Source organism: Pseudonaja textilis, chromosome 1 (assembly GCF_049901715.1).
Source record: "Pseudonaja textilis isolate UNSWEBS1 chromosome 1, rPseTex1.2, whole genome shotgun sequence".
Lineage (NCBI taxonomy): Eukaryota > Metazoa > Chordata > Lepidosauria > Squamata > Elapidae > Pseudonaja > Pseudonaja textilis.
Genome location: NC_141990.1, coordinates 217,168,693 through 217,192,476, shown reverse-complemented (window position 1 = coordinate 217,192,476; position 23,784 = coordinate 217,168,693). Strand labels below are relative to the sequence as shown.

The 23,784-nt window shown below is 39.6% G+C and overlaps 1 protein-coding gene across 2 annotated transcripts in view; it reads right to left on the bottom strand.

The window, feature by feature from the left end:
- The window catches only part of CNTNAP5 (contactin associated protein family member 5), a 402,137-nt gene that overhangs the window by 152,270 nt on the left and 226,083 nt on the right, over window positions 1–23,784 (bottom strand). For both annotated transcript variants that reach the window (XM_087920476.1, XM_087920475.1), the window contains exon 10: window positions 20,090–20,261. In XM_087920476.1, coding sequence (XP_087776602.1) covers window positions 20,090–20,261 — 172 coding nt within the window. The remainder of the gene's footprint in view (window positions 1–20,089; window positions 20,262–23,784) is intronic.

The window sequence follows — 23,784 nt, the reverse complement described above, 5'->3', positions numbered from 1 at the left end:
TTAACATTGCACATATATTGCCTGCTACCTTCAAATATGCAGTAACTTAGAGTGATGCCAAAAATAATAAAAATACTATGTAAATTGTTGTACGTGAAGTATTATTATTTTTTCTTTATAATATTTTTAGATTCTATTTAGGGCAAAGACTATCCCAAGGCAGGATTCACATATAAAATCGCTATATATATAATATAAATAACAAAAAAGAATAATAAAACATTAATGAACCCAATAATGGCTAAAACCAGAAATTAAAAACACTTGTTCCCGATGCAAAAATCAGACCCAATTTCAGAGGAACAAAACGGGACACGTGAAAAATAAAAACCAATTCAGAATAAGGCTTCAAGAAATAAATAAGTAGTCCTGCGGGGTTTTCTTTAAAGTTGGCTATGATATGAAGAAAACAAAAATGCTGGCAAAAAAAATATTATTTCAAATGTACTTTCTCTTTTTCCTCTCTTGAACATCTTTTGTAAAAGCATATAGTACAGAATAGATGCTGCTTCACTCTGTTATTTCTTCCCTTCGCTTTACTTTGTTTTAGTGATGGCATCCAGTTGAATGGAGATTCTCAGTCACCCAAGTAAGTCATGGTTGTCCTAAAGGCACTTTTTCAAAAGGCAAATGGACTTTGTTTCTCCTTCAAGATGTTTCCCTTCTCATCCAAGAAGCCTCTTCAGAACTGAAGAAGCTTCTTGGATGAGAAGCTAAACATCCTCAAGGAGAAGCAAAGTCCAGTTGCTTTTTGAAAAATCACCTTTGGGATTCAGATGGATTTTATGACAATTTGGAAGACTCTCTTCCACTCATTCTGTTAATGCCCTGCTTTGTACCTAGAATATGGAACTTCATAGGGTAGCTGTTAAGAAATCAAAGAAAAGGAACAAAAATATAAATAAGTGTCTTTCAATTTTCTTTTACAGCAGTTAAAGTATAAATATACAGTAACTTAACCTATTGCTCTATGGCTATAGAATTGTTTACATTTTCTGTATAAACTATTATTTTTGTTCTAATCCTCAAAAACTTATATCATGACTTCATTTTTTCCATTTCCCATAAAAAAAAATCTATAAAAGTTTCCAATCAAACTGTCCTGTCTCTAAATGAAATGCATATTTTTGTATGTATATATGTATGTATGCATGCATGCATGCATGTATGTATTCTGTCATGGTTAGGTGGTGTCCCTTTGAGATCTGTATGCAACAAAATTTCAATTTAATGTATGCTGAATAGTGTACAAAGTGACAATAAATTCTATTCTATTCTATTCTATTCTATTCTATTCTATTCTATTCCATTCCAACCTAACTAACCTAACCTAACCTAACCTAACCTAACCTAACAATTTGGCCATTTCAACACATTCACTCATCTTTACTATCCATTCCTCCGATGTGGGTAAAATCAGATCTTTTCATTTTGTGTGAGAAGGTTAACTGTTCTCGCTGCAGTGAACACATATGAAAACAAAGTTCCATATGTTCTCCCCAGCTGCTTATTCATCAATCCCCAAAAAGTATCTGGATTCAAGAGAAATGTTTATATATGGATCTTTAATATCTTATGTATTTTTATATATAATTGAGTCCAAAAATTTGTGGCTTTAATACACATCCACCAAGCATGATCAAATGCTCTTCTTGATGGTGCCCTTTCCTGCTTCCTAGGGCTGAGAAAAAGTGACCGGCCCAAGGTCAGTCAGCTGGTTTCGTGCCTAAAGCGAGACAAGAAGTCACTGTCTCCCAGTTCCTAGGTCACAGCACTTTAAACACTACACGAAACTAGTTCATCCCATCTTCTACCTAATAATAAATTAATTTGTATTGAATCCAAATCCTGGAGAGTTAAGTGGCCTGGTATTTCCATTAGCTTCAGAAAAGCCTCTTTTAAACTCCATTACCACATTACCACAAGGGAAAAAAATATAGGCACTTTGTGGAATTGGCCTTCCTACCTACTATTTCAGTACTTCAAGAACAAATATTTATAGATAATACTTTGTCTATAATAATTGTTTTATCATATAATAGTATAATAATTAATTGTTAAATGGCCACTAATTTACTGATTCATTGAACTGATAAAGATTTAATACTGTATCATTGATTATCTAGTCAATTGATTATTGATTGATTCTTAGTAATAAATTGTTTGATTGATTTTTAGTAATAAGTAACCTTACTTTTGATTTGTTCTCTAACTTATCAATTAACATTGATTAATTACCAATATTCATTAAGTAACTGTCTACCTATCACATTAATTAGCTATTGTAATTGTTTAGTGTACTATTGTCATTGACCATGCCAGCCAGAAACTCCAGAAACTCCAAATCCTCCACTACCAAACAACAACAAAAAATATCTCTACCAATGACCTCCCAGACTCCTGTACATGCTTCAGATGTCTTAAAACCATCAATGAAAGTGAAAATAACATCAAATGCTACCTATGTGACAATCAAGCCCAGCTTTCCTGTTTAAAATTAAACAAAGACGTAGCTGATCTCCTAAAAGCATCAGATACATTCCCTTGTCTACGTCCATCATGTTTTCCTAAGCTAAACAAACCAAGTACCCTGCCTGACAGAGTTGATAGCATAGAATCACTCATGCACTCAAGAGAAAAACACTTCGCAACATGTTTTGAAACAATTATACAAGAAAGCCTAATTTTTCTTGGAAAAAAAATACAGCACTGATAAGCAACTACCTATCAGCCCAAATCAAATCCCAACCCAACAACCACCACCACAACTACTACCTCAACTACAATCACAACTACAACCAAATATAACCACCAAACCACAACCACAAATAATTACTATCCCATTAAATAAGTTCACAAATGATATCCCCTTACTCATCAGAGACACCACTGAACATGATCAGAAATGTCTAAATGCCATCTTATTTGGTCTTGAAGACACCAACAGATCAGATCACATCACCAAAGTTTGTAATATCATAAGCAACTCAAATACAACAAACATCTCTCCTGAAGATATCATTGAAGTTACCAGAGATGGCCCTGAATCCAAATACAATGATGGCTCGGTGGCCCCATAATTTTGTAGAGTTGTTTGCAAAAATGAGTCCAGCAAATGCATATTCATTCATACAATAAACACCATTGCAAAAACCAATCCCAACCACAAAAAACTTCATTCAAGACCAGACATCCATACTGCAAAGAATCCACTCCCATGAACTCCGTGATGAACTAAAAAGACGTCTAGACAATGGAGAGAAGGATCTCTACATTGACTACCACGCAGATTGCATCAAAAGTAAGCCACACAACCCACAACTCCACATTCAACCCTACCTCATCCAACCCACCATCACTCAAAATTAGGCATGCATGCCACTAACTACCTTTCTCCCTAGCTCGCTTTAATATCTTGTCTTCAGCACTACTGAATGGGCAATTTAAGAGGCTCCCAATTAAGATTGAAACTGTGGAGCATGTCCTTTTATATTGCCCTATGTATAATGCAGGCAGATCTAAGTTACTATCTCTCCTTGAAATAGACCCTTCTAGACCCAATGTTAGTAATTTGTTCTTATATTGTCTAGGGGATGGCTCCTCATACATCACTTCTCAGGTTTCCATTTTTTTTTTTAAGAACTGTAACCATCAGAGGAGAATGCTGTAATTCCCCTTAGTCAAGTTTTTGGTGACCAATTGTTTATGACTAATTTCCCCATGTTCTTTTTTTTGTTGTACTTGTGTTTTGGTCTCTGACCGCAAATAAAGTATTATTATACTATCTCAATTCCAACTGCAATGGGCCTTAAATGCAAGCTACTCAATGCAAGAAGCCTTGTGAATAAAATACCTGAATTTCTCCTCTTACTAAATATGGTTAAATTCGACATCATATTTGTTGTGTCCCTGACAGTTTCCGTTATGTCTTTGGAACTGGTTGGGGTTTCCCAACCAGGTCCGCTGTTTGAGCGGGAACACCAGCCGTTCCCATTGGTTGGCTCCGTTTGACAGTCGGCTATAAAAGCCGGCTGTCGAGCAGAGCCAGCCAAGTGAAGCGAGCGAGCGGAGAGCGGACCAACGGAGCAGCGCTCGCAAGAGCTCCTGCCCTCCGGGCTGCCTGCCTGGCCGGGGCAGTTCTCGCCCTCCGGGCTGCCTGCCCGGCCGGGCAGTTCTCACCATCCGGGCTGCCTGCCCAGCCGAGGCAGCTATCGGCTCCCGGACTGCCTGCCCAGCCGAGGCAGCTATCGGCTCCCGGACTGCCTGCCCAGCTGAGGCAGCTATCGCCTCCTGGACTGCCTGCCCAGCAGAGGCAGCTATCGCCTTCCGGACTGCCTGCCCAGCCGAGGCAGCTATCGCCTTCCTGACTGCCTGCCCAGCCAGAGAAGCTCTCCCTGCTCGGGACTGCCTGCCCAGCCAGGGCAGCCGCGGCAACCTGCTTTGCTTAAATAAATCGTTGTTAGCCTTCAGCTCCGTGTCTGCCTCGTGTGTGCCTTCCGACTACACAACACTGGCGACGAGGATGGGATTACACGAAGGAGAGGCAACTGGACTGAATCAGCTGAACTGAAGCCGCAGCCGCCGCCGACGCTCTCAAGGAGCGCGAATTCAAAAGCCTCTGTTGCTTAGAGCTGTGATCACTAAAAAAGCAAAGCCACCGCGCTGAAGCTGCAGCCGCCCGCATGCGCATCAAAAAGGCGCGAAATTCAAATGGCTATCACTAGCTGAAGTCACTAGAGCGGATTACGGCGCTGAGAGCCTCAGCCGCCACAATCACAAAGAGCGCGATTTCAAAGAAGCCTCCTCAGCCGAGGAGGCTGACTCTGCCTGACAGGCACAGCCGCAAAAACGCTCTTCTCAGAGCGCGATTTTCGAAAGTCACAACTGCTGATGGTGACTGACACTGCTGAGAGCACGAAGCTCTGAACCTCCGTCTGCTGAGGAGAAAACGCCCCCGCCGGGCGCTGCGCCGGCGCTACTGAGAGCGCAAAGCTCAAGCCTCCGTTTGCTGAGGAGAAAACGCCCCCGCCGGGCGCCGCTGCCGGCGCTACTGAGAGCGCAAGCTCAAGCCTCCGTTTGCAGAGGAGAAAACGCCCCACCGGGCGCTGCCGCCGGGCGCTACTGAGAGCGCGAAGCTCAAGCCTCCGTTTGCAGAGGAGAAAACGCCCCGCTGGGCGCTGCGCCGGCGTTACTGAGAGCACGACGCTCAAGAACCTCCATTTGCTGAGGAGAAACGCCCCGCCAGGCATTGCCGCTGGCACCACTGAGAGCACGACGCTCAAGAACCTCCGTTTGCTGAGGAGAAACGCCCCCACCAGGCATTGCCGCTGGTGCTACCGAGAGCAAGACGCTCAGAACCTCCATTTGCTGAGGAAACAGAAAAGGCCACCGCCAGGCACTGCCACTGGCACTACTGAGAGTACGAAGTTCAAAGCCTCCTCACTGAGGAGACGACGCCGCCACAGGCACCACTGCCGCCATTTGAAAAGCCGCCGAGACAGAGCCGGTCTACCTGTCAAACCCCGAGGAGCCAATCTACCTGCTGAAGGCAGAGACGAGCCGGTCTACCTCCTGAAAAGCCGATCTATCTGCTGAAGGCAGAGAGGCAGGCGGTCTACCACCTGAAGAGCGATCTATCTGCCGTGAGGCAGAGACGAACCGCCTACTCCTAAAAAGCCGATCTATCTGCTGAAGGCAGAGACGAGCCAGTCTACCACCGAAGAGCCGATCTATCTGCCGTAGGCAGAGACGAACCGGCCTACCCTGAGAGCTGACCTATCTGCTGAAGGCCGAGACGGGCCAGCTACCAGTCAAGCCCAGCGAGCCCGATCTACCAAGCAGCCGTTCAACGGGCCTGGTCTACCTGTCAAATCCAGAGAGCCCGATCTACCAAGCAGCTGTCCAACGGGCCTGGTCTACCCGTCAAATCCAGAGAGCCCGATCTACTTAGCAACCGTCGACAACAGCTACCAGTTGAGTCCAGAGAGCCCAATCTACTCAGCAACCGTCGACAGTGATCCCCAGCCTAAAGGGCCCGGTCTACCTGTCAAACACCGAGAGCCTGGTCGACCCGCCAAGAGTTCCCTGAAGGCCCCGGTCTACCTCACCAACGACAGTTCCCTGCAGGACCCGAGCTACCTCGCTGACACCTGGAACTCCCTGCAGGTTCCGGTCTACTCAGCGAACGCCTAGAGCCGGTCCCAGCTGCCTCGCCGACGCCGAGAGCTCCCTGCAGGTGCCGGTCTACCGAGCCAACACCGAACGTTCCCCGAAAGGCCCCGATCAACTCAAGAGACACTGAGCACTCCTCAGCCGGACCCGGTCTACCGGCGAAGGACTCTGCCCCAGCTGGGATCCCCTGGGACTGGAGGTCTATATGCAAGTCTATGTGCAGGTCTAATTACAGGTCTACCTTGTCCCTGGCCAGGGGAAGGGGTGTGTCCCTGCCCAACCACAGTCCCCAGCCAGGGCTGCCATATCCCTAGCAAGAGGGAAGGGGTGTCGTGTCCCCGCCTAACCACAGCCCCCAGTCTGGGCTACCATGTCCCTAGCTAAGGGGAAGGGTTGTTGTGTCCCTGCCCAACCACAGCCCCAGCCTGGGCTGCCATGTCCCTAGCTAAGGGGAAGGGGTGTTGTGTCCCTGCCCAACCACAGCCCCAGCCTGGGCTGCCATGTCCCTAGCTAAGGGGAAGGGGTGTTGTGTCCCTGACAGTTTCCGTTATGTCTTTGGAACTGGTTGGGGTTTCCCAACCAGGTCCGCTGTTTGAGGGGAACACCAGCCGTTCCCATTGGTTGGCTCCGTTTGACAGTCGGTTATAAAAGCCGGCTGTCGAGCAGAGCCAGCCAAGCGGGCAAGCGAGCGGAGAGCGGACTAACGGAGCAGCGCTCGCAAGAGCTCCTGCCCTCCGGGCTGCCTGCCCGGCCGGGCAGTTCTCACCATCCGGGCTGCCTGCCCAGCCGAGGCAGCTATCGGCTCCCGGACTGCCTGCCCAGCCGAGGCAGCTATCGGCTCCCGGACTGCCTGCCCAGCCGAGGCAGCTATCGCCTCCTGGACTGCCTGCCCAGCAGAGGCAGCTATCGCCTTCCGGACTGCCTGCCCAGCTGAGGCAGCTATCGCCTTCCTGACTGCCTGCCCAGCCAGAGAAGCTCTCCCTGCTCGGGACTGCCTGCCCAGCCAGGGCAGCCGTGGCAACCTGCTTTGCTTAAATAAATCGTTGTTAGCCTTCAGCTCCATGTCTGCCTCGTGTGTGCCTTCCGACTACACAACAATATTTGTGAAACATGGCTCAATGCATCTCTCCCTGACTCCATTACCACAGTAAGAGACCATCACGTTTACCAATCGGATTGTGAAATCCGTAGAGGAGGTGGTGTAGCTATCTTCTATAAAAAGTCCCTACATCTAAAAAACATCCAAGTTACCGAAGAGCTTGCTCTTCCTGACACCATCATCTGTGAACTGTCCTTAAATATCACATTTCAATTCTTACTATGTTACATAGCCCCTGATTATGACATCGAACATGTAAACAAGTTAAATTCACTACTAACATGGGCAACATCCTGCCCACACACTTTTATCTTTCTTGGTGACTTCAATCTACCTCACATTAACTGGATCCTAAACAAATGTAAAACTGAACCCATACATGCAACCTTCTACAATGCTGTAACAAATCTGGGATTGGAATAACTAGTAACCAACAATACTAGACTTAACAACTGCCTCGATCTCATCTTCTGCAATAGTTTGAATTCAATTTACGGAATACAAATTAAAGAACCCTTTTCCAACAGTGACCACAGCATGATTGACTTTTGTCTCAACATACATCCACACAAAAATCAACACAATGATGTGATCCCCAATTATAACTTCAAAAAAGGCAACTATGATCTTAGAGACAATGATCTCTCATCTCTTGATTGGCAATTTCTATTCACTGGATGCAATACTGTTGAAGACCATTACAACATATTTTACTTGAAGTCAAAAGAGTCATCAAACTATATATACCAATAACAACTTCAAAAACCAGGAAAAACAGATTACCCAGAATAATAAGGAAGCTTCAATCCAAAAAGAGATCACTCTGGGGGAAAAACAAATCTGGTCACATTGCCAACTTCAAAAGCTGATACAAAAATGTATGCCACCAGATAAAGACTGAATGCACCAATTATCACATTAAAGAAGAGGAAAACCTTCTACGCACCAATTCCACCCACGCTTTCTACAATTTTGTAAACAACAAACTAAAAGACTCAAGGTCCATCCCACCCCTGAAAGGACCTAATGGTAAAGACTGCAATGATGACACCATTAAAGCCAACCTCTTTAACACATTCTTTGGCTCAGTATTTGTAAACAGCAATGGATCATGCCCAGTATTTCCTAGTTGAACCACAGACAGCTACAATGATCTAATACATATCAATTTTTCAGAAGACAATGTTGAAAGAGCACTACACAATCTAAAACCATCTCTATCAATTGGACTGGACCGAATATATGCCTACTTCTTAAAAAAGTTATCCACTGCCATAGCAGAACCTCTAAGAATAATCTTTGAAAAATCTTTCAGGATCAGCTCCTTGGTCACAAGCCACGGTCATCCCCATCTTCAAAAAGGGAGACCCCAGCCTAGTTGAAAATTACAGACCAATCTCCTTAAGCTGCGTCACCTCTAAAGTCATGGAATCAATTATTAACCAATCCATCATCCTCCACTGAGAGACAGACAACCTACTCTCTAATAAACAATTTAGTTTCAGAAAAAAAACTATCCTGCAATCTGCAACTCTTACACTGCAAAAACATATGGACTACACTACTCAATCAGGGTAAAGCAATAGACGCAATCTACATAGACTTCTGTAAAGCCTTTGATTCAGTGGTACATGACAAACTACTCCTAAAACAAAAATCTTATGGTATCTCTGGACACCTGCATAACTGGATAGTAGCATTCCTGTCAAACAGACAACAAATGGTTAAACTTGGGAGTGTCCTATCAAATTCTGTACCTATCAACAGTGGTGTCCCCCAAGGCAGTGTTCTAGGACCAACTCTCTTCATACTCTACATAAATGACCTCTGTGATCATATTAAGAGCAACTGCATCCTCTTCGCTGATGATGTAAAGCTATTCAACACCACCGACAATACTGCTACCCTTCAAAAAGACCTTGAGTATGTATCAGAATGGTCAAACAAATGGCAACTTCAAATCTCAACAAACAAATGCTCTGTCTTACATATTGGCAAAAAAATAATAATCAGAAAATAAAATACAGGCTGAATAGCCAAGACCTTGTTGATGATCCAAACTCTGTCAAGGACTTTGGAGTACTCATCTCTAATGATCTAAGTGCTAGAGCCCACTGTAACTACATAGCCAAAAAGGCATTAAGAGTTGTTAACCTAATCTTACATAGCTTTTTCTCTGGTAATATTACACTACTAACTAGAGCATACAAAACATTTGCTAGACCAATACTCGAATACAGCTCATCAGTCTGGAACCCACATTATGTATCTGATATTAGCACAGTTGAGAAAGTCCAGAAATATTTCACAAGAAGAGTTCTCCACTCCTCTACTCATTGCAGAATACCTTATGCCAACAAATTTGAAATTCTAGACCTAGAAAACCTAGAACTACACCGCCTTTGGTCCAATCTAGGTATAGTATATAAAATCATACACTGCAATGTCCAACCTGTCAATGAATACTTCAGCTTCAACCATAACAATACAAGAGCAAAGAATAGATACAAACTGAAGGTTAATCGCACCAAACTTGATTGCAGGAAATATGACTTCAGCAACAGACCAACAGAGTGGTCAATGTCTGGAATACTCTACCTGACTCTGTGGTTTCTTCCCCAAACCCAAGCTTGCTAGTTGGCTGATGTGTTTAGCTTGTTTATGGTGCAAGGTGTCAAGTGAACAAACTTTATGTGAAATTAAGAGAATAATTGCAATGGGCAGAATATTTTTGGACAAAGTTAGTTATACATAATCCTTGGGGATGGCTATATATATATAGCCATCCCCAAGGACTGGTTGGAAGTTGTTTTAAGAGATCTGTCAAAATCTATCTACAGCATGGATAGCAGCATTAAATGAGGTCCACTGGCATCATTAAATCTCTAGGCCAAACTATGCACAAAAGATGCATATAAATAAAATGCTTAGCCAATCATGGCTGAACTAAGTTGATTTGGGTCTTGACAGGATTTGGATAAGAGTTTACTAGACAATCCCAGTGCTGAATACAAAATTGGGAAACTTATCATAGAAGAAAGCAATGGCAAAACAAAGTTACTTACATGTTGTTTCCAGGAAATGTTCCAGATATGTCAAGTATCAGATGTTCAGCTTTATTTGAGGGAAACTTTACATTTTTTTTGAAGAGAACTTTTTTTCCAGCCTGGCAATCCGGATCCAGCAAACTTCCTTTCTCCAATAGCCCACCCATACAATTAAACCAAAACCAAGCTTTTTCTCTCTAGCTTATTTAACTTGTCTCATTTTCTTCTGATCACTCTAGTTCTAGTCACCATATATTACTACTACATCTTTCAACGTAAACAGAAATTTTAATGTAAACAGAATGTGTTTACGTTAGGCCAATATGGAACGTCCGTCCCACACCCATTTTCAACCCTCTTTGTCTTTTTGCCAAGTCTATTAAAATGACATAATATTGAATGGGTTTTATTATAGTAAGCATAAGTGAGGCTTGAAACAAACGAGCAGCTTCATGGCCAGATGAAGACTTGAAGACATGCCAACTACAGTCTTTGTAATATGTTTAATCAAATCTTTAAAACATGTGCTTTCTTCATTGCAATCAACAGATAAATATACATTTTCCATATTATGTACTATTTATTAAAGTCATGAAGAAAAGCTAATTGCTAGTGGTTGACAAGTCTCCTAGGTCTATATAACCTTATAATAATGCTAATAGAATATGTGTCCTCACAACTACACTAAAGTATTATTGTTTTATTGTTGCAATTACTGTATGTTTTGTCTTTTCCTAAAGAATTGAAAAATGCATATGCCAGAGTGGATCTTTCTCCTTCCAATTTCTCATTACAAATATCCAGTAGGCTGAGGATAGTAACTGTATTGAGGGACAATACTGGTGAGCTCCAGTAGGGGAAGAGAAGAAAATTGATCCCAGATGTTTTGAGCCCTACTCCTTTACCTTATCTACACTATATTGCTTCTCCCTAATTGCTTAACTGTTGTTTAATTTGTTAGAAAAAAATTATAATGGAGTCCTTCAATGTTTTTTTTTAACATTTGTGTTTACTTTGTTTTTTGTTAAAAACAAAGCACAAAGCCAAACTATATGGGCTTTGGAGTTTTCTAGGACAGACCTACCTTTGACTTGAATGCAGCTCCCTGTTTAAGAATTCTTCTGATTGTTATAATTTAATTGTCATTAGGCTTGTAATATACTTCATATTGTAAATTAATTATCAACAATAACCTCACAATTATTCAACTAATTACCTTATAATTGAATGTTCATACTCTTGTGCACAATTAGAAGACAAATCCAAGCTCTACTGAATTTCAGTCATGACTCATAATGAGTTTGGCCTATGCCATCAATATTGTGCTCCAAGAGTTACCTTCTTAGCTTGCTCCAAAAATATAAGATGCTGGGCTCCAAATAAAAATGGAAAAAATGTGATCCATAACAAGAATTGCCTAATCAGGCTTTAGTAAAAACAGGGGTGTCAACCTCAAGGCCTGGGGGCTGGATCTGGCCCATGGGGTGCTTAGATTTGACCTGTGGGGCTGCACTGGAAACAGTGAAGGACTGGCCGACAGTGCCTCTGCTTGTGAAAATGGAGCTTGGAAGGGCTGTGGGTGGCTCCCCTGAGATCCATTTTCTCTGGCAGTGGATTGCAGGAGGCCATCACAGCCAAAACTGGAGCTCAGGAGCCTGTTTTTGTTGTCAGAGTGCTCGGACCAGCACAGGTGCCTCCAACATGAGTGATGTTGAGTTGGCCACATCCACCTCAGTCCCCTGAATTCAAACACAACCTGATGCAGCCCTCAATGAAATTGAGTTTGATTTATGATGGGTTTTCACACTTATGATCATTGCAGTATCCCCATGGTCATGGGATCAAAATTCAGATGCTTGACAACTGACTCATATTTATGATGGTTACAATGCCCCAGGAAGGGTCTTTTGTGACCTTCTGACAAGCCAAGTCAATGGGAAGGCCAGATTCACTAAACAACTATGTTACTAACTTAACAGCTGCAGTGATTCACTTAACAACTGTGGCAAATAAAATGGGACAAAAAATCATTTAACTGCCTTGATTAGTGATAGAAATTTTGGGCTCAATTGTGGTTGTAAGTCAAGGACTACTTGTATGTCCAGTGATATTCTCTTGTGGAATGTAGTCTTTCACAGAATTAGAAATTCTAAATAGTCAGGTCTCTCATGGATGGCTGAAACTATATTTATTTATTAAATTTATATACTGTTCATCTCATAATCAATCTCATACTTCTTTGAAAAAGAAAACATACAGAAAACAATTTATTTTCCACCAATAAATGAGAGCAATCCTAATCACCTTTTCATAAAACTTTTTTGTTAAAATGTTTCGATTTTCATCCCCCAACAAAAATTACACAAAAAGAGAACAGAATATCTCACTGCCATTTTCAACAGTAGTATTTTATGGCTGAGGGCCTCAATGTAATTGCCTCTGACTGAAATTACTTCCACCTTAGATTTTGAATATATACATCCTGCTTTCAAATAGGAATTAGCTGCTGCATCATCACCTCTGAGGCACAGAAGCATGGGCTATGCCCAAGGGCAGTTTAAAGAGACAAATATAGCTATCATTTAAGAGTCCTCGATTCTTAAATTAGTTACCAGTTAATCGTGGGAAGCTCCCTAGGTGCTCTGAATGTGTCACACAACATATTCCTTCCTTAGTAACCTTCTGGCAGGAGAGAGAGAGAAAGAAAGAAAGAAAAAAAGAGAAGAAGTCTGCAAAGAATCTATGTCTTTCCTGCCCCTAAGATTATTACAACTACTGGCTTCTGTCACCATTCTTTCTCCCAGCTTGTTTTACCTTGATTGCCTAATTTAAAATAATAAACTCTTGCCAGATAATTGTCTCAGAAAGTGTTCTCAGCTATCTGACAGCTAGCAGTGCCTGTTTCTCCTATCAAGTGCACCCTAGGAATAATCAGAGAGAGAAAAATAATAATCTAGGGCATGAGCAAAATCTGCTTCAAGTAATAATAGCAATATAACAGAAGATAGTCAGCAATATGGCAAGTTAAATAAACAAAAAAGGACTATTGTAAAATACAAAAAAAAAAAAAAACCCTTATCTAAGGATTTTTCTTCTGCACCTAACATATTTATTCGCCCAATGCTATCATTACTGCTGCTGCAGTTGAGGAGAGTATCTATTGAGATAACACAGGCTTTTTATCTTGTATGCCATCATGTTTGTTAGCATTTATTTTGTTACTATGATGTTGCAATTTAAATTGTGTAATCTTCACCTAATGTCAGGTTTGATGACAGGAATTCTCTAGCATTCTAGATCAAGCTAAATCCAAGTATGCTAGATGGTTCCTTTAAAGTCTGGCACAGACAAATCAGCTATCAACAGGCACATAGAGATAAACATATACCATTCAAAAGAAACAATAAAAAAGCTAAAAAAGGAAACAAAAAGACCCAAACACATTTTTGTCAGCAATCAACATCCAGGACAACAGAGATTAACAGCAGGATTAACACTAGACCAACAATCAAGCAGCCAATAATATACCAATCAAGGGATTACCAACTCAGACAAACAGTAAAGAACAGCCTAATCAAGGAACTCAAGAATACTCCAATCAACACTGACAGGGCAAGCTACTTGTATATAAACAGAGAGAAACCCCACTTCCTTCTTGCACTGTTACCTGGTTTGGGTAATGAAATGTCTGGAAGAGAACAACCAAGCTCACAGAGTAAAAACTCCACAGTTCAAACCTGAACTACAAATACTCTCTTCTATTAAATGGACAATCTATTTACATTTGATTAAACTAAGTGAAAGAGATTTTTCACCAAACATTCTTCCCCACTTCAAAATTCTTGGGAAGAGAAACCATTCAGGGTCATTTTTCAGTGATATCTTTATTCTAGACTTTTATTTTTGATAGTATGCTCTAACGGTTAAGGTACTGGATTATGATAGGAGATTCCCTTAATCAAGTCCATAGAAGTCAAGTCCCTGAGTTCAGCCATAGAAGTTCACTAAATGGCTTTGAGCAAATAACTGTCTCTCAAACCATGTACAGCATAGGTATTTTGTTGTAAAGATAAAAATTGGAGAAGGAAGTTTTATATACCGGTACATCATGTTGAATGTCGTAAAAAAGGATGACACATAAATCTAATAAATGAATAAGTAATGTCTCAAATAATTGGGCCTGGCAATGCCTATCACATCTTGACCATCAAATATTATGAGACTTTGATTAGCTCTTTGCATTTCACTGGAAGCCAATTCATGCACACAGGTTGCTCAAGAAAAACACTGATGTTGAAACTCCTTTCAGGCCTTCCATGAAGCTGAAGTGGGACCATCATAAAAATCCCATGATCATGGTCCTAACCATGATCCATAACATAGCCACCATTGTTTGGCTACCATCATTTGTGGTGTGCAAAATTCGGCTGAATGCAGAATAGATGCTGCAGTTTTAGATGTAGTTAATGTAATCACAAATAAAGAAGTATCCTTAGACAGCTTTCCCTAGCTGTCTGCACATTAATTATTTCAGGGCACAGACAATTATTAAATATTTGCTTCCTAAAGCCAAGCAAAGGGATTTAATTTTGATATAAAATAAATGCAATTGAAACAATGGGGCATAATTAGAGAGGAAAGCCTCTCATTTCTGTGACCAGTTTCATTTTAAGAAAATACATTAGTAATCTGAACTACACTCTACAAATTACATATGAAAGAAGAGCTGAAATGTGCAAGAATAACCCTCTTTTTTCTATTTTTTTCAGATTTCTTTTTTCTTTTCCTCCCCTTCCTTAGCTTTCACTAGGATCTAATTTCCCTCTGGTCTATTTTCTGTAATACAACACAGAAGCCAATAGAATGAGTATATGAAAGAATAGTTAAGAGAGGAAAAAAATGTTAAGTCTGAAATTACACTTCAGAACAAATAACAGAAAGGCAGCAGCAAGGAGGTTCAAGAATAATTTAAGCTACACCATAGATTTTAGAATCTATAAGTAACATATTCAAAAAACAAACACTTAACATTATAAAGTGTGTGTCATGGGGATGTTACAGAACAATGAGTAGATGAATAATTGCAAATAGAGATTAGAATAGTATAATGAGGTGAAATTAGTGTAATTTGGTAAAGAAAGCTAAAGTAGCAATAGCACTTAGACTTATATACAGCTTCACAATGCTTTACAGCCCTCTCTATGCAGTTTCACAGAGTCAGTATATTGCCCTCAACAATCTGTGGTGCGCATTTTACCAATCTTGGAAGGATGGAAGGCTGAGTCAACCTTGAGCCAGTGAGACTCAAACTGCCAAACTGCTGGCAGCCGGTGATCAGCAGAAGTAGTCTGCATTCTAACCATTGCGCTGCAGTAGCACGTAGAATCAGACGTAATTGGAAAGTTAAAAATGTGAAATTAGGATGGAAAAAGGGAATTTATGAGAAGAACTAATTCCTCTATGGACATCAGCCTGTAGATGATGTTTTAACAGAATGCACACCTAAACTCTTAATCCTGCATTTCTCTATACATGTAGATTACTCTGAAATCTTTATGTATGGTATTCAAAAGTTATGCAATCCAATTGGGTGAACATTCTTACAAGCTTCCATATTTCAATGTAAACTCTGAGTGATCTTCTCTCTCCGTCTAAAAATTGGTCGAGATCACCCATGCTGCCAGAATGGACATGCTGCAGATCCTATCAGTGAAGGAATTCTGTCTGGTGGGGTCTGGGAAAGAGCTTTTATTTCATAGTTCTCACCCTCTGCAACATTGTGCCCTGTCAGGTGAGATCCATACCCACCCTTTGGCAGTCAAGACTGGCTCTGCCAATTGGCCGGGGGCCTCAATAGTGTTTCAATAAGTTGGAACTGGGCCATATGAGCAGTGGGCCAGAGTGCATGAGCATGCACAAGTGTGCAACTCGACAAATCAAAGTGGCAGGCCAGTGCATGTGCAGCTCAATTTGTGCAAGTTTAGCAACCCATGCCTGTGTGTGTGTGTGTGTACAAGCCCACTGTTCACGCAGCTCAGTTCCCTTGTCCCCTCCCCCAGCCATCAAACCATAAAGATTGAGGACCACTGGACTAAGGTAATACTCTGGCTCCTCCCTATGTGCATCTTGCTCCCTTCTTCTCAACTTTGTCAATTTTAAACCAAATTTAGTATTATTTTCTATTGTTTCAGTGTTTTATATAGTTGTTATAAGCCACCCAGGTGAGATGGATAGCATATAAGTTTAATAAACAAATACATCATGCATTCCAACCATAGAAAATAATTCCAATTTTAGCAACTCCCCATACTAGTTACATGCCTTTACACAAAAGTTGTTGTTGTTGTTGTTGTTATTATTATTATTATTATTATTATTATTATTATTATTATTATTATTATTATTATTATTATTTGACCACAAAGAGATGTAGTAATAGAGAAGAACAGGGGCTGTTTTTCTCTTCTTAATGCAACCTGAGCATGTACTTTTTGTTCTTTTATTCTCCAGAAATTATCCAGTGACCCATAGCAGGTTCACAAAGAAGGAAAATAAACCTGTAAGTGGAGCCCTATCTAAGTGTTAAATAAAGAAACAGTGGCAGTCACTTTCTCTTGTAGAAGTGGGTCCCTTTTATATCTCTCACTCCTCAATTTTTAGAAAAGAACCCATCTCAACATGCATTTGTTAGTTAGCCTTCAGAGCCCAATCTGAACTTGAAAGAGGGAGTTAATCAACTGCGGTTGCCTTCTCTGTAGGAGGTGACTACTCTACTGCTGTTTCTCCCTTTCTTCAGAAAAAGAACCAGAAGTAATAGATGCTGAGTGAGATGCTGAGTGAGAGAGCACAGAGGGCTCCCCACAACACCGCCTGCAAGCTAAAGAAGCTATCTCAGTCACCTCAGGAAAAACAACAACAACAACTGTTTCTACCCTTCCTATCACAAACATAACCAGAGCTGTTGCTTAAAACAGCTTTTTTAAACCACAGTCCATGAAAGCTTTTAATGACAAGATGGTGATCCATTTAAAGGAGAAATCCCAGAGATCTGAGTTTTAATATAACCAATATAAATAGACCTGAGTTGTAAAAGCAACCGCTTCTACCTTTCTGAGCTTTAAAACAATTAGTCCCTTTTAATAATTAAAACAACACAGCCAAAAGACAAACAGAGGTAGATGCATGGTTGTATTGACTCATCAGTACCTAAATTACAATGACATGGTTAAAATTAGCCTCAAATATAAGATCTAGCAAGAGCATTAATTAAGCCTATAACACACACAGAAAAGCAACCAATGGCAAGCCTTATTCCCACGGCAGGTATAGATCGACATATAGCCGTTTCTGCACACACGGGGGTGAGGGGGGTGTTCAAACGGTTAATGGCAACTGCCTCAGTAAAACGAAAGAAATGAGAGTTCTGGTGGTACAGTAGAACTTTAAACACAGAGTTTTGATCCACCTGGTGACCCGTAGATAGTAAGTGTCTTGCAATGGCTGAAGAAGGCATTTTATGGCCATGAGTTGCTGTTGTTGCTGTTTGGACTCATTTCGGAAGATGCTCCTTTAACCAGAGTTGTTGCTTAAAACAGCTTTCTTACACCCTAGTGCCTGAAAGCTTTCTTTGACAATGTAGTGATCTCATTATGACTCAAATCTATATATTGGCTATAAAAAAAACCCCTCAGTTTCTGGGATTCACTTTCATTGCTGCTTCAGTTTTTAATGCTACTGGAAAGATGAAGAAGGATTATATTTCATCATGGTACTGAAATCCGAACCATCTATTTTTTTAATGTGCAATCCTATAATCTTTACATTTTGATAATAAAAATACAAGGTAATAAAAAAGCTTCTCTCCAACATTGTTCCCTCCTCATATACTAAGACAATTTTGTTCCTATGTTTTCATTTATTTGCCCTGAATTGGTCCCACCCAGATTTCTACAGAGTTAGTAATAGGATCTCCTTTGAACTGTAAAAAAATTAAGATTTTATACCGTAAATACCAGCCTCTAAATACTAGCCTTTCTCAAAATACAAGTAGTCCTCAATTTAGTTCATTTAGTGACCATTCAAAGTTACAATGGTACTGATTTATGACAATTTTTAACATGACCATTGCAGTATATCCATGCTAATACCAAAACATAGTTCAGTGCAGCCTATTGCAGTATCAAAGAGTTGAACACATCACTCCTATCTCCAGCTGTATGTACTGTATATATGAAAGTGAAGAAGTCATACCTTCTCTAGCAAACTTAGCAACATCAGAAAATGTCTGAGCATTTTGGAAGGGTATGAAGGGCTTTGGAGCATCTGTTTCATTCTATTGTTTTGAAGCAGAAACCTGGTTCAGCTTACACAGCTGGTGTCACTGAGATGATTTGATGGAGGAATCATTGAATCAAAGTACTATTGACACTTTCAGAGATAGATAGATAGAGAGAGAGAGAGAGAGAGATAAACAGACAGACAGACGGTGGATAGAAAGATAATAAATACCTGATAGGTAGATAGAGATGATAGACTATTGACACTTTCAATGATCGATAATAGATATCTGATAGATATCTGATAGATAGATAGATAGATAGATAGATAGATAGATAGATAGATAGATAGATAGAGAGATAGACCAAAATGACTTAGGTTTGTTTTAGGAGATTCTATTAAGATGATTATCTTTGTTGATGAGGATGATGAACATTTTATCCAAGTGTAGCAGCAATGTGGCTCATGCTTGTCTACCAGGATAGGTTGAAATGCTTCAATAGCAGGTTTGCCTGAAGCATGCACTGAAGATGACTGACCTTAAAGACTTTCAGGCATAGTAAGGACATTCCACTCTGGATGCAAAGAAACAGTTCTGCAAACAGTTCTGCAAACAGCGCTAAAAAGGTTTTTGCTGGAAAGACCTTTAGTATACATACAACTAAAAGAGTTACAGTAACTGCTTTTATGGACATTTCCTTTATGCAGGGGGCTGTTTCCAAACTAATGGAGCCTGGACAAGTGAACCATGGAGCATGAGGACCAGGCTAATAAAAACCAGAAAATGTTCTAGTATAAAACCATATAGAAAAAAAGAAAAGAAAAGCTAAAGTAAGCATCCCTAATACTTTGTTTTGAGATTGTCTTTCTAGGAAGGTAGCAAAGCACTGGGGCACAATGATTTGCCTTTTTAATTTCAAAGAATGGAAATAGAGTTTGTATTGTAAGTTCCAGAGACAGTGAATTAAGACTGAATCCTTGCCTTTTGTATTTCAGCCTGGTCCTCAGGATGATTTCTAAAATAATTTGATTTCTAGCAAGATCAATATTACGTTATTCTGCTTCTAGTTTTAAAAAATCCAGTGTTCATTACAGCATTTTGCAAACCAGAATTTATTCAAATAAAACAAGTTGAGAAGAAGGCATATTTAGATCATTCAAACAATGCCTTTGCTGTTTATTTATTAACTTTAAAGCTGTCAAAAATGCTTTGGGTATAATTTAATTCTTGCACAAATCTACAGCATGGTTTAATTTGCATATTCCATCTGAGAGAGAGAGAGAGAGAGAGAGAGAGAGAGAGAGAGAGAGAGAGAGAGAGAATGCATTTCACACAATTTATTGTTGCTTTGAAGTGATGTTTTGCAGTAGCAACTCTGTTAAACCTAATATTAATAATGACAGCATATTAAAATTTCTAGTTCTAGCAAAACCGCACTTATAAACCACTTATCTAAAAGAAAATAACAAGACGAAGGAAATGGAGAATAATTACCTGTCTTTGATGCCACAGATATCAATGCGCAAATCACTGTAATTCCCCAGGGAGCCTTGCTGAACTAAGGTAAGGTCCTTGGGCTGGTTATCAATAAAGATGAGTCTCATGCAACCTTGAAGAGCCATAATGGGATTTAAACATTTTGAATCGGTAAAATTGTCAGGGCACCCTGTGAGACAAAGAAAGTAGAAAGCAGTGAGATGAAGAATACTTAAATGATAAATTTATTTGCTTGGGGATTCATAGAAAGGAAGCCTAATTATTTTTATTGTTGTCATTGCTTGCTCAATGTGAGCATTTAAGTTTCAGATTCTATAGAAATACATTGAAAAAGCCTTCAGACAAAATAGATAATAATGGCGATAGAAGACAGATATTGGGGCAAGTTCAAACTTTATTCCTTTTAAACATTAAAAAGCATGTTTTTTGTTGTCTTCAGAGGGATCCCCCTCCCAGATGGATTGGAGTTGCATGACACCACCTACTTAGGATATCTGTTCACAAATTAAAAGGTTGTATTATATCAAGGCAAAGCATTCACCCTTCTATCCAAATATATGATCCATTGCAGGGGGTGGTGGTGTCAAACTCATGACGTCACGGCATCGTCATGTGATGTAATACAACTTTTCCCTTTGCTAAACTGGACATGGGCATGGCCAGCACATGATGCATCCGGCCTGCAGGCCACATGTTTGACACTTCTGATCTACTGTGACTGTAAGTTTTTAAGATCTTATGCAGAGAAATCCCTTCCTTGACTTTTTTTTTGTATTAGGCTTCAGAGATTAAGTTCAGGTATTTTCTGATTATAAAATATGTCTTTACCTTATTAAGAGATCTTAAGAAGAGCTTGGCTCTATTTTATTTATTTTTATTTTATATTTCATTCTGCCTTACTTATTTTTTTTTTTTATAAACAACTCCAGTTGGGAAACATACCTAATACGCCTCCCTTCTCCTATTTTCCCCACAGCAACCCTGTGAGGTGAGTTGGGCTGAGAGAGAATTCTGAACATTAATCTTAAGACCCAGTTTGTTTACTAAAGTTATCAAAAATACCCATTAAAATACTCTTGCTCATTTTACTTTCTCTACAATTATAGAAGCAGCATAAAAAGAGCAATTATCATGCTATAATTAGTTTTACTTTATAATGAGAATAGATGTGCTGATTATTAACAAAAATAAAACTCGATTAATGGACATGAAAAGGTTTGTTTTACTGTTGGGAATTAATATAAGGATGGGAGAAAAACAGCCCTTAAAGTCTGATGCAGTCTCTGTTATTGGAGGAGCTGTTTTGTACTCATGCTAGGAACTTTTGGGGATCATGGCAGCTTATTGCTTCCTTTTTTTCTTGTTCCCTGATCATCTCCTTTATCTTATTTCATTTATTTGTCCTTTATCTCTCCGGTCTTTCCTTTATCAGTTTTTTCTGGAGTATATAATCCACTCCAACCTTGCACCTTCTACAGTAGTTTGTTCAGTATCTGTGGATGGCACATAGTTGGGGAAAGCTGTCACTTCCTATTGAATATCAGTCTTGTAAGCCATATGGGGACTTATGAATTTAGATTCTATCTCTTCTCTTTCCAGTTCCTCTTTTTTTCCTCCACTGTGGCCAATCATTACTGTTGATCAAACAGCCTAATTCCACAATCTATTTTCACAATGGCTCACCAAGTGGTTCAGACTGACTTTGTAGCACAATGTCAACAACTGCCAATGATATACATATAATGATATAATGATATATCATTATTCTAAAAGTACAAACAAGGATGTTAAATTTCTTTATTTAATTTAATGTGTGTGTGTGTGTGTGTGTGTGTGTGTGTGTGTGTGTAAATATATGTATGTATACACATCCATCTCGCCAAGGAGACTCAGGGTGGTGCACAGCAGTAGATAAAAGCCAAAAATACCAAATATGAATCCATAGTAATAAATATGATAAAAACCAAATATCAACATACATTTGTGAGATTTACCAAAGAAAAACATAACAAGGAAATAGAAAAGGCAAAGAGGTTAAAATCACAGATTGGGAAATGGGGAGTGACATAGCTAAGCTAATAAATGAAGAAAAAAAAACTGTCAGTGAAGACAGCAGCAACAGAAAAATGATAATAACAACTACACCTGACTTATTGTGCAATGAACCATAACAATAATAATCCAGTTTAGAGCATGGGTGAGGCAAAGACAAGTTACAATGCAATAGACTTTGCTGAGAATATATTAAAATGCCAAGTTATATCTTATTTTGCAACAAGTGATTAGTTTAGCCGAATGCTTATCTCTAGTCTACTATAGGACTAATATATACTAAAAAAAACATCTATTTTTGATATAACCTAAAGTTGCTGCAAAATCTGGGAGACATAATATGGGACTTGGTGAGCTCAACGACGTGATCACAGAACCCCCCCTTCTACCATGGTGCTCATCTAGCAACCTCTTAAGATTATGCCAGAGCAACAATAAAGTAACAATGACTTACAATTCTAATATCAACTTCATGACAAGTTCGGCTTTAGGAATCCTATGCCACCTTTTTTAAAAAAAAAAAACAAGATGGTGTTTGAATTACACTGAGCTTTATGACAGCTTGTTGAAGCTATATCAGCATCTGGACTAAACCTATCATTATACTTAGAGAGAGAGAGAGAGAGACGCATAGAGGGAAAATGAAAATGTCATCCAATAGCATTGTGCATCCTGGATATAATCAGGGAGCATAGAGTATACTCTTTGAAATATCAGTAGTGCAAAGATCAGACTGAAATGAATTCTATAATACTATTGCACCCTGAGAGAAGGTCCTAAAAAAAATAACTTCACATATATAAGCAATCCTCTGAGCAAACAGTGTTAAACAGTGCCAAACTTCTTTCTATCCTTTTTAGTATAGTATCAAAAATGAGGTTAAAGGGGACACTGGTAGAATGATTTAAAACAAACAAAAAAACAAAAAAACAAAAATCACTCAGCACTTGCCAATGCTGTGATCTAAGTTACATGCCTATTGAGAAATTGAACAAAACTGTTTTCAAAGCCATAATTCCAAACCTTAAAGATTCCACAAAAATCCACCGCTTGGTTATTGCATTTGAGAATGGAATAGGGTTTTGAATCTGCAAAAATATCTTATGGGCCTAAATGAAGCTAAATGCAAAATGCTTGTGAATAATATACATTATGATATTACTATCACCACCTTTCCTGATTATAATCACAGGAACTTTCATATAAACCTAAAACACAGAGACATTTTAAAAAGGAAACCAAGTTGTCTTTCATTACTACAAAGCAAACTTTAATCTCCAGATGAAATATTAGCAAATACTCCCTAATTGATATCTATATGGCGATGGGGGAGTGGGGAAAGGGGGGAAGGGAGAGGGAGAAAGAGAAAAAGAGAACAATTCTTCTCCAAAACTGATTCTTTGGTGTAACTAAACCCTACTCATTATATATATTAGCAGAGCCGAGACAGAAGCCTGAAGAAAAGAAAACCTAAACGATTTCCTAACACACCTAAACAGACACACACCATAAAATATATAGTATCACCATATAATATATATAACATAACAAACATACTACCATTCCTAGATATATATATATATATATATATTATAATATTTGCCCATGGAAAAAAACCTAAACAATTTCTAAAAACAGAT